Consider the following 12,843-nt stretch of genomic DNA (forward strand, 5'->3'; position numbering starts at 1 on the left):
TGACTGTGAGCCAGTTTCGTCGTAGTGCTTGATGGTTTTTGCAACTGCACATTACTATTGACTGACTGACCTTCAGTTCTTAAAGTAATGATGTACTGTCGTTTCTCTTTACTTGGCTGATTGGTTCTTGCCATAATATGAATTCTAACAGTTGTCAAATAGTGCTGTCAGCTGTGTACCAAACTGACTTCTGCACAACACAACTGATGGTCTCAACCCCGTTAAGAAGGCAAGAAATTCCACAAATGAACCCTGATAAGGCACACCTTATCCTTATGAAGTGAAAACCATCTCAGGTGACTACATCATGAAGCCCATTGATAGAAGGCCAAGGGTTTGTCAACAAAGCAAAGGGTGGCTACTTTGAGGAATCTAAAATATAAGACATATTTAGAGTTATTTATCATTTTTTTTCTTTGCTACATAATTCCACATATCTTGCTTCATCTATTTGATGCCTTCAGTTTGTATCTACAATGTAGAAAGTAGTAAAAATAAAGAAAAACCATTAAATGTGCAGTGGTGTGTCCAATGTCCAAACTAGACTGTATATATATGTGTGTGTGTGTGTGTGTGTGTGTGTGTGTGTGTGTGTGTGTGTGTGTGTGTGTGTGTGTGTGTGTGTGTGGTATATATAAAACCACACATATAAAATTAAAAAGTAGCTATTTTGTGTGGATAATAGAATAATATTAATATAAGAGAATAGAAACTTTATTTCAAATTAAATTCTAATTCTGAATGAATGGACTCAACTTGAACATCTGTTTTGCAGAATACAAGCAGAGGAAAACAAAGTAAATGTAAAAAAAATATCTGTTTCCTGTTGTTTACATTGTAGATGTAGATGAGTGACTGTCTCCACTCACAGTCACAGGTTAAAGTGAGATTCAGCAGGTGTTGGAACCCTGAGACTGGTTGTAGTGGTGCAGCGTTGGGAGAAGAGTCACTCTGAAATATGTCACAATAATTTCTATTGCTCTAGTTTTAGTTAAATGGTGGCCATGTTAACGTCCATGATAACTGTTAAAAACCTCAGTGTTGAAACTGGAGCTGACCTCCCTTCAGTGATGTTAACATTCACTCATGTCGATGTATTCAGCTGCTGAGTGCCGGCCTGTCAACAGAGGTGCTGTGTAAAGTTATGTGTAAGGCTGCAGTCACACTAGAGAAAAGAGTTGGGGGAGACTGCTGTGCTACCGAAAGTCGGCACTTACATGCCATCAGTTTGCAGTAACATCACAATTAACTGTGATTAATCTCAAATCTGCAAATCCGTACCTTAGAGCGGGACTCGCCACCTGTGTGCAGAATTCACACATCAAGCACGATACCCTCAGCCATAGACTGGTCCACATCTGAATGATTTAATAGCAAACAGAAAGTAGTTCATTTCATTAATAACCTGCATTCTTTTAAGAGCATTGCAAATTTGCAGCTCAAAAATGAGAATGCCAGTAACGCACTAACAAAATAACACAGTGAAAGTGCAGGTTTAATGCTGTGTTTCTCTCTGACAAGAGCATGGCAGTTTAGATAAAGATTCTGAAGGATGCTGAAGACGAATCAATATGTTTATGATACAAGGGTGAACTTTTCTCTTAAGATTTACTGAGGAGTGTGTGTGGTTCTTACAACTGAGCAAAGAATGAAGGAGTGGATTTATCCAGAGTTGCTGTATTAAAAACTATTATTTCATGCAACCCTGAAAGCTTCATTTTGTAGCAGCTGACACGTGTGACGTGCAGAAGAAAACAAAACATTATATACTGTCAGACATTTGCAGCTCAGGTTTGTGTGGTTCAGTATTTGATGGAGCAGATCTTTTGCGCCGATCAGCGCAGACTGACTCTGATTAGAACATGTTGGCAGTCTGTCTGTATTTTTAAACTAGATGGTGAATGTTCTCCGTCTGTAAACCTTCGCCAATCTGACTGAGATTGAGATTGGACAGAGACAAGTTGCTTCCCACCAATCCCATTGTGACAAAAGTGGTCACCCAGGCTGAGGGTGCTGCATGCTCGTTGGTTGCCGTGACTACTTGCAATCTACCACAGACAGCAAAAAACTGAATGACTCACCAGCTACTGGCTTTTCTTCACCAGATGGAAATTGCCATCCTATTTATGCTCTAGTGTGACTGAAGCCTAAGTTGGAGGAGGCACTGTTGACGGCACTGTTATATTAATAGGCTACCACTACATGTGAATATCTAATCTGACAGTATTTTTTAATATTGTTACTTTGTGGAACTATCATGATAGCATTATACTGTGTGTTACTCAATGATTTCTACCACTATTTCCAACCAAATGTCTACTTTAGTTTGGAGAAACATCTCTAACTGCAGCATGTAGATGGCTGTTTTTCTTAAATATCACAGTTTTGACGTTTTGTGGGTTCTTTTGGTTTGGAGACCAGATTCTATTCCTAAATTTGATTTATAGTGTTTTGTGTTTCCATGTGTTCATGATTTTTATTGTTATATTTTATTAATATTCTGACCCCTGTTACTGGTTTCCTATTTTGTCTTTTATCTTTGGTTAGTTATTGATGAACATAGGTTTATAAGTTCCGCTTTGTATTTCCTTCCTTTTCCCTCAGGCTCGTCTTTGTGTTAGTCTCCATGATTGTCTTTCTGTGTCAAGTTCATATATTTGAGTCCTTGTCTCCGCTTTAGTGTTTCCTGTTTTATTTTGCTAATCCTTGTCCCATGTGTTTGGTGTTCAGTTTTAATTTTCCCAGTCTTGTTTTCCCCCAGTGAGTTTTCCTGGTTTGTCTAATCTCCCTGATTACTGGGTGTGCGTTTATAGTTCTTGTCTCGCTGTAGCCTTTGGTTATGTCATCCTATTCAGTGGGAGTTCAGAATTCAGGGTCATGTAGCCTTCAAATAGTTCCAGCAAGCGCTTAGTGGGCAGTTGGAATGTGTGCTGAACACATACAGAGTTGTTTTTTGTTTTCTTTTACTTTTTACCTTTTACAAATGCATATCAAACTTCTGTTCTTCTATATCTCTATGGCACATCTAGTACATGTTGCTAACTTTGAGAACTATTGTGAGGCTCCACCATTCCTGTAAAAAAATGGTCCAATGAAGTGAACGGAGATGACGCGACTCTTTCATTTAATAGTTCTGGTATCCCTTATAGCCCCGTGAGCCTTACTGTAATTGCATTCTTTGATGTGTTATGATTTACCTCCAGTGAAAGGTTGTTTTAAGTTTGAAGCCTGCCTACGAGTCTGCACTGGGGCCATTATGGTGGCCCCTAGAGACAAAGCACGTACAAACTCCAAAATACGTACAAACGGCAAAAATATGTACAAACTCCGAAGCACGTACAAACTCCAAAACACAACGGAAGTGCTCCAGGACGCTAGGGGCAGTGCTGGGCTTCTCTCTGAGCAAAGCACACTGACTGTTAGCTAACGTAGGATTTGACTCCACCAAACAAATCAAAGAAACAACAGTTTACACATTACCTTTCTTATAAAGCGTGGTTGTTCTATCCTTGCAGGTGTTTTCCGCTGGTATCCAACTCCATGTGTTTGCAACAAACTTGCCGTTTACTTTGCAAATCGAGCTCACCACTGCCCCTAGCGTCCTGGAGCACTTCCGTTGTGTTTTGGAGTTTGTGTGTGTTTTGGAGTTTGTACGTCTCTAGGCCCTCGCTCTTCCTTAAATACAACATTAAATAAGTAGTTTGTGTACTCAACCTGCTTCAGTTTAATCAACAATCTCCTGATTTAGAGCCCCTTACAGGTTGGCAAAGTTGTGAAGTGTTGTCTTTTTAAGACTTTTTATTCTTCGACTTAAAAACATATCTCAAACTTTTTTACCACACTGTGACCTCATCTCATGAGAGCCTGTAATCGTTTGACTCGTCATTGAACTTCTCACGCACACTATGTCTCAAAACCAGATGCTGAGGAGAAGAAGAGCAAAATGCCCCAGGACATAACCAAAAAGATCTTTCACGCACTGTGTCTATAAGCAGCATGTTTGTCCCTATTGTCAGTATTTCAATAACCTTTAGGTCATCGGAGAGTGAAAGCTAGCAAGGAGATGTAAAGAAACAAGATGATCAGCACCTCTCTGTAATGTTGATGCACACTCCCCACTTCCCTCAGCTGTCCAAACACCACACTGATGAGGGCTAGAAAGACGGGAGAGAGAAAGATGGAGACAACAAACAAATGCTAGAGTATGAAGTATATTAGGACACAGAGGCATCAAGGTTGAGGTCAGGAGAAAGGTGAAGATAATGACAGATAAATAGATCAAGCATGCCAGGGAGATTGAAGGAACAAGATGCACTGACAGAATATTTCAGAGAGAAAGGGCTGCAGAGAACTCAGGAAGGGTCATCTCAGACTGGTTAGAGCAGGTGTGGATGATGAACCCTGTGAACTGAGCGGATACTATATGGGAAGAGGAGGGTCAAAGTTCCAATAAGGAGCTCAACTTTCTCTTAAAAACATCAGACTTTGTCTTGGATTTAATGTTATTCAGTTTTGCTATGACTGAACATGAAAGTAGTTTTTTTTTCTAAAGGACGGATCTTTATTGTCTGTGTTTGTAAAGGTCCAGCACATTCCAAAAATATGTGGCATTTGTATTGAATGACATCCTTATTGGAGGACTAGATGGAAAATAGATAGATTTTAACTGAATTCTCTGTATGACATATATCAAAACATTTTCAGCGCTCTACAGTTTGAGAAAAGTTAAACTGCAGTCAGTCATTCTTCTAAATTACAAAAGAGAGTCTTGTAGTTTAAGGGATTTATATGAGGTGAGTGAATGGCAGGAAGCTTCTTCGATAGCCATCAGCAGATAACTTCTGCTTCATTTGACACTTGCTTGACTTAAAAACTCCCCAGTGCTATGAATTATAATGCAGACCATAGATTGTATTAAAAAATCAGAGGGTTGGAGCTGGAAAAACGATGATTCATTCACATAAGAACTTGTGAATAGAATGATATTTTGGGGATTTCTTTTGGTACATCATCAATTCAGCAGAGGCTGATCTTGGTTTATATTGTGAATCAGGCATATCCTCACTCTGAGGTGAAAAGGTGGGAACATTTTAGATTTCCTGCAAATTCAAATTTTTGTGATGTAGATTGTCACTGAATGAATTCTTCCCAGGAGATCAGCAAAATATTCATAACCAGGAAACAAACCTCTACAGTTGTTTTGAATTACCCTAACATACATGCATGTTCTCCCCGTGTTTGCGTGGGTTCTCTCTGGGTACTCCGGCTTCCTCCCACAGTCCAAAGACATGCTGTTAGTGGGGTTAGGTTAATTGGAAACTCTAAATTGCCCATAGTGAGTGATTGTGAGTGCGAATGGTTGTTTGTGTCTATGATTAGCCCTGCGACAGACTGCCGACCTGGCCAGGGTGTACCCTGCCTCTCGCCCTCAGACAGCTGGGATAGGCTCCAGCGCCCCCGTGACCCTGAAAACGATAAGCGGAAGCGAATGGGTGGATAGATGCATGCAATCCCTGTCTACAATGACAAGGTTAGGTCTTTACACAACTTATTGTTGGATTAAGATGACGAGGTAAGGACTTCAAACACTGCAATGATCTATTACTTGTTTCAGTCACCATCTTTACAGTTTTTCAAGTTTAATGTTGAAAATGTATGTATTTTGTCTTTGCATTAAAGCGATGTAACATGTACAAGATGCTAAACTAGAGACAGTTCCTGTATATCTTTATTTTGTTTTAGTATATTTTTCCAAGTACACAGTCTGGTGTCATTAGTTCACTTTTTAAAAATGTCTAGTTTTTATTTTTATGTCAGTCAATAAAATCATACTCAGGTGTTAGATTTGTATTGTTGATTGTCATTTATGCTTAGAAATACCTACTCATATATGCTTAGAAGTATATAATCATTTGTAGATTGAAAGAACGTCTCATCCTAGGAGGTCTGTAACAACTCTGTGTAGTATGAAGAGGGGGGTGCGTTCACTCCTCTCCATAGTGTTCTGGCATAGATCACACACCTTTTGGGATCATGAGCAAGGTTGTATCTTCTCTTCTGATATATGGTATAGCAAACACACGTATATCTGTTTAAGTATAAGTGCCTTTTGTTTAGATGAACTGCTGGACTTCCAGACCAGCAGGTTTAGGGAAGTCGTTTATGGGGTCACACTCTGACCCCACACACACACACACACACACACACACACACACACACAACGCACAGGCAAGGTACTCTTTGTTTGTATGTAGACGTCATATGTTAATGAACCTATGTATATTCATGTAACCTCAATAAAAGAGCAGTGTTACGGGGGAGCGGACGAGAGCAACTGGGGTCAAGCGTTTGTCCAGTTCTCTCCCGTGCACAAGAAACATAAAGAACTTTGCCTACTCGTGTCTTGCTTTGCTGTGCAATTGAATTGTCTTGAACGTTCCAGCGAATAGGTTTATGCTACAAACCTATCATCAGGTTTTAGTTTTGAAAACGTGACAATTGTGACAATATACAGATATTTTTGGATTGATCTATATATAAAGCAGTGTATTCACGTGTATTCACAAGTTTATTTTCAAGTAGTGATTCAAAAATAAACAGATGATTAAACTTACCCATAATTCCTGTTTTTTAAACCACCCCGGGGGTATCGGCTGTGAGCAGGGCTGATCGTTGACGGGACAAACCAGCTGATCCTTGTATCTGTACAGCATTTTTAGTCTTCAACTCGCCTCAACTCACAGTTTCCATAGTAATGGGCTGGGAGGAATTGAAGACTGAAAATGACATACAGGACATTTGGTTTCATTCTCTCCCACTTGCTCCCTCCCAGGGGAAGTTGAAGTTGATGACGTGTCGGCTAAAATGTCCCTGTAAGGTCAGTTAGCTGTGGCGGTGGCCTCAGCGTCTGATGTAACATATAAGGAGAAGCATGCAGTATCTCCAGATGACAGCAGCATATTGAGTTTGTATGCTTTTTCAGTAGATTTGCAACTCCACAGTAAAAGAAGTCTTGGCAGTAACATAGTAACTTTCCAGTAAGGAAAGTTTAAACCTGAGAAAAAGTATTGCACTTTGAAAGGCTTAGAAATGGTGATAAGATTTACTCTCCAATATACTGCACTGCATATAATTCTTTGTATAGTACATCTCAGGATCTACTGCACATAGATATCCTGAGAGGGCTAAAGCCTTACATAGCATTATGCTTCTCATTGAGCTTTACTTAATAGACCAGAATGAGATGATAAAGATTATAAAGAAAAAGAAGTTTTATCAGTCTGCTTCAGTGAGACAGTCTCGCTTATCTTCTCCTATTTGTGCTCACTATGATGAACTATGTTTCAGAAACGAACAAAACATCTTAAATCTTGAGTTTGAATGTATTGTTTGCACAGAGAGCTTGAGTTGAGAGAGTACCCTGATAAGGAAGGGTGGAGAATAAAGTAAACTTGAAATTTAGAGTTAACTTTGGGAGCACAGTCAAAATATAACTAATGTGAGGTGAATAAAAAAACTAGGCATTCTGGCGTATCCATTCGTGTGGATGTTACTTTGACATGACCGCTCACCTAACGAGGGAAATTAGGGAGAGACCACAAATGCAAAAATGCACCAGTGATTGTGGAAAGTATTGTTCCATAGCTGGTAGTTTGTTGTAGTTTGCCTCTGTACACCACCACAGTGGATTGTCAAACAATCCAAATATTCTTGGTATGAAGACTGCCAGGTTTAACTCTAAAACTACAAAAATGTTAGTCTTTTAAAAATATAGTTAGTAATTAATTATTTGATTTAAAACCCCCTGTACTGGTATGCAGAGGCAAAACTACAAAAAGTGTATCTTTGCCCAACTATTTATGGAACTAACCCTACCATTAATGTACACATTAAAACAGCTCTGTCAGAATCAACTCATTTCAGTAATGACTCATGTAATCTACCAAGAGCAAAACAAATTAATCTGTCAGTGTCCAGTTTATTAAAATGAGGTAAAACTAAATTGTTATTTAGATTAACCAACACTATGAACAAGTGAGCCATCGCGATGCTTTGGAACGTCTCTATAGCTCTATGCCTCAACCATTTATACAACCAATGAATTAAACATTTAAAACTTGAATGTGACTTTAGCACAAACAATAGAAAACACCAGCAAACAAGGCCAAGCCGAGCACCAGAAATGATCAGCTGACAAAAACATCCCCACCAGTCACATTCGTTGGGGGTAAACTGTGTCAGTATTGGTTCCTACTGGTCAATAAGGTTCACTTAAGGAAGGAGAATCTAAGATCCAGTTCAACTATTGCACTGGGCTCTGAGCTCTGTCATGCCCGGGCTGACACTGCTCAATAAAAAAGTAGTACTGCATCACTCAACAATAACATAGCCGTTTACTGTTGGTCTGTGCGTTTAATTAAATAACACAAAACAACAACAGCTGCATGACAAATATGAAACTACTTTTAAGGTTTACTTTGATTATTTATTTGGATGCAAACTTCTTTGTGTGCCATAGTATTTAATCATTGAATATGTACAGCTAGTTTATAATCAGAAGAGATTCTCTGAACGTTGGGCCACTGACACACGGAAAACAAACATTTCTGATCTTTGGTTCTCTTCTCAGTCCTCAGTGTCTTCCGTCTTTCATCCTCTCCCCCCATGTCTTTGGCCCTCCAGTCAAAAAAGTACGAGCGGAGCCCACGCTGACGCCGGCAAAAGTTTCTGTTTTCCTGTCAGTTCCTGACAGATGAATAGTTATGAGTTTTGCTCTCCTGATTCCACTTAAATTTGGCAAATGTACTGTATGTGACCACAACTGTAACGGTCCTGAATGCTTCTCAGCCAGTTTTTATACTCTCAGCAATCGGATCCTAAATAAAACAAAATAAAATAAAAACAAACACATTTAGGTTAGAATATATTTCACAATTTTCTTTTGTTCTTTGGAGTGATGCCATTAGAACTAAGTGATTTTCTATAATTTCACACACCACTGATCGCTGACAGTTTATTTATTGTTTTGGTCAAAACAAAACTTTTCATATTGCATCAAAAAGTTGACAAAATCACACCAGAACAATCACACTGAAGCAGACCAGCTCAGGTATTGACTGTTTAAAAATGTTATTTTGTTGGGTAGTCTCCATGCATTATGTACTTGTTGCTTTGCAAAAAGTAAGCCGGGATAGAAGAGGTTACAGCCGATTGGAACTTTAGCGCAGCACAAATAGAAAACACAGTAAAATGAAATGAGCTATGAGGGTCATATGACATACTGTAGGCTCCTGAGGTGAGCTTTATTAATTCTTCTCATGGGCAACTTAACAGTAATTAAAGTAGAAAAGCAAATAAGACCAAGACAGCAAGCTCCAAATAAGTGTTCCCAGTTAAGATAATAACACCCGAAGGGTCTTATCATATTGTCTGACGTGAGCGTGGGCCAAGATTAAATGAGATCTTTTACAATTTTAATGACGAACACCTGATAAAACGGGTACTTGCACGACACTGCAAATACCCCCCTCTGACGTGACAAACAGACACGTAAGCACTCGGTTTTCATTAGCTGATCACAACGTCTATTATTTATTTAGACGTTATTTATTTCGACGTTATTTATTTAGACGAACAAGCCGAGTTGGCAGAGTTCGTCAAATATGTTAAAAAAAAAGGTAGATTCAAAGACCTTCTTATTCATCATGCACACACAAGTACATAATTTAGTTTATTCAGTGTCAAGAAGCCACTGACTCACCTGACAGGAATAGAAAACAAGGAGTAATTTCTATTATTTTAATCCACCTTGAAATAATCATTCGCCTCAGTGGGCAGGAAGACCTCCGGCTGCCACTTTTTGACAGTGAAATAGAAAAAGGTACTGACCCCAGCCTCAGCCCTCCCTCCTCTTACCTGTTTATTCATGAAGACGTAGATGACTGGGTTGATGACCGTGCTCATTTTGGCAAGGACTGAGGGGATGATGCTCGCCTCCGGTGTGACCAGGCCCGGTGGGCCGAAGGTGGCCAGTATGGCCATGATGCCATAAGGCAGCCAGCATATTAGGTAGCACATCACCATAATCACCACCATGAATAGCACGCGCTGCTCACGTTTCCTGCTCATCGACGCATTGATCCCGCTCACCTGGAGACAATCGGAGAAAAGACGAGGAAAAGAAACAAGACCTTAATAAGCCGGTGATCTCCTGTGATGAGACATTGTGGTCAGACATATACCCTCCTTTTGATGTTGGAAGAGGAGGATTCTGGGGGATAAAATGCTCACTATATAGTCAATACATCTACTTCTGGGTTTCATTTTTGTAACATAAGCCTACATTCCCATCTGTAATAACATTACACTCAGCGAGTTAAAGCAATTGATTGACATTTTGGGAAAATTAACTTACCAGTGTCTTTGCGTAGAGTTAAATTAGAAGGTCAGTACTATTCTTAAGCCTCTTTGTTAATATAATTATAGCCAGCAGTCACTGAGATAAGTTTAACTGAACTTATGTAGCAGAGAGTCTCTTTGCTGGGAGCTGCACAGTTGTCTGCCTAATAATAAACCAAGTGCATCATTCTTATAAGTGAGCATAAGAAGTTCTGGGAGGCATATTCTTTTTTTCCTTTGGACAACCTTGGTTTGTATCCTGGGCTAGTCTGAGTTTCTGCAAAAGGTCAATCAGCATATGTCCCAAAAATGTCAAATTGTAATATGTAAACACTACTAAAACTGACAGATAACTTTGAGTTAATTAGTAATTTCTGTGCAAAGATAAATGAAAGTGTCGACTACATTTACGACTACATTTTTATGACCTGATGAAAGTCTTTGATAGAAATCTTGCATATTTCTCAGATTTCAGAAAGTTCATTGGTGAGACATTAACTGAAAATTGCAAAAATAAATAAATGAAATACAAAGAAGAATCAAGTTTTTTGTTTGTTAAAATATCAAAGTATCAGGTTGAATCTAGCAAGTATAATGCATCCTCCCACACGGGCATGCACGCACTTGACAAGCATCTTCGTGCTCCCCAAACCCAAACTGTCGAGATTTGTTTTGCTACCCGATGGCCACATGTCTGCTGCTGTCACTCAGTTTCATGGCGGCGGAGACGCACTCCGGCAGGGAGCCTCTTTTAAGAAAGACTCCAGCAGTGTTGGGATTTTTTTTTTGTTTTTTGTTTTTACACACACACACACACACACGCTAGTAAAAAAAAAAAAGATGATGTAAACATTCAAAACTTCCTGACCTCAGTGATCAGTCATCATCGTCATTGTGACATCTGATCACACTTTAATGTCCTTTAACCCTCACTCCAGATTTGCAGCTATATTATTTTACTATGAATTTCATTGCTGCTGATTCTCAGTGTTTTATTCTTGGTGTACGGCCTGAACATGTTTATGTATGCTGTGACGGTTTAAACAATATGGCGAAGCATGATTAGCATTATTCAGGCAGGCTGTAAACTCACATTCTCGTGGACTCCCTGGGCCGTCGCTCATACGCCATTTGTATTCATATATACACATCAGTATAGAAGTACAGTATGCTTTCACCAGACAGGTGTGCTTATACATCTGCAACAATATACATCTAAACAAGCCAGGCCAGTAACTGACAGTCTCGTTACCTTTACCCCCGCGAGACGGCTGCGAATGTGCAAAGGGGAACTGTGTTCACACAAGCCTGTTTGGACCGTCTTCATCGAAAACACAATTTCCCTGAAAGAAAGGCTTTGTAATTTGTGAAACAATGGGTCGATAGTTTTAAGAAGGGAAAACAAGCTTTGCATTTTTATTGCAGCAGACAGACATCAATGCTGCTGTTCAATATGGCACCCGTCGCCAGCCGATTTGAACATTTGTGGTCTGCAAGATGATGGAAAACAGTGTGTGGCTGATTTTCTTTTAAACAAACAGGACGCTATATATTAAAAGTAGAGTTAAACATTAGCTTTTAATTTGCGGTATTTCAAATTATTTTGTTACTTACAAAACTGCCATACTGCCACACCTGTACTTTTAATTACTTTTATCAGTGCTTAGTATAGTATTTTCAAAGCCCGATCAAGTGAAAACTAACAAAAACATGGCATATAGAGAAAAAGAGCAATAATATTTTGTGCTATTAGATTTTCAATACCGTATCTTCAATGCAATTTTGATCCCTTAATGATTTAGTGTCTAAATCAAACTTTTGAGTGTTTTCTTCTCACTGTGAAGTGGTTTCACATCAGATATGGTATGCTTGTCTATCTTTCCTTTTACTAACAAGCCATGGATCGCTGCTTTGGTATTTTGACTCTAGTGTTGAAAGGAGATAAAAAAAACAGTCTCACAGGAATCCAAACTTTCCCACTTAGCTCTAAAACCCCGTCCGCTTGCTTATACACCTGCACTGTTTCGTTCCCACTTCTGACGGTCTGTGGCTGCTCATTTCTCTCTCCCTTTGTTCTTGCATACAAGCACACCCAGACATGTACGCCTGAAGCCTGTATACGCTCACAGACTGGTTGGGATTTGGAGCTGATGCTTTGCAGTTGATATCATTAAATAGCATTGTCTGTATTTGTGTTGCTTTTTGAGTGTAATAACGCCCATTATACTTAAGCCACAAGAAGCTATCATGGTTTTGTTCTGAAGTCTTCCTTTGCAAACAAAGTATTCTCTATTTACTTTATATTGATAATTTATTAATGCCTTAAACCTGCTTGTTATATGGTAAACTTGTTCATTTTATTAGGCACACCTGTTCACACCTGTTTTATGCCGCTGTGTAAAACTAGCTTACATTAGAGTCAAACTGTTGCCTGTGTAGTTTTTA

The 12,843-nt window shown here is 39.2% G+C and overlaps 1 protein-coding gene across 1 annotated transcript in view; it reads right to left on the reverse strand.

Annotated features, from left to right (window-relative positions):
* The window catches only part of LOC134616876 (vertebrate ancient opsin-like), a 60,667-nt gene that overhangs the window by 7,154 nt on the left and 40,670 nt on the right, over positions 1–12,843 (reverse strand). Inside the window, exon 3 of the mRNA XM_063461934.1 lies at positions 9,916–10,149. Within this exon, the coding sequence (XP_063318004.1) occupies positions 9,916–10,149 (234 nt within the window). The remainder of the gene's footprint in view (positions 1–9,915; positions 10,150–12,843) is intronic.

The sequence above is a fragment of the Pelmatolapia mariae genome, linkage group LG18 (genome assembly GCF_036321145.2).
Source record: "Pelmatolapia mariae isolate MD_Pm_ZW linkage group LG18, Pm_UMD_F_2, whole genome shotgun sequence".
NCBI classification, from domain to species: domain Eukaryota; kingdom Metazoa; phylum Chordata; class Actinopteri; order Cichliformes; family Cichlidae; genus Pelmatolapia; species Pelmatolapia mariae.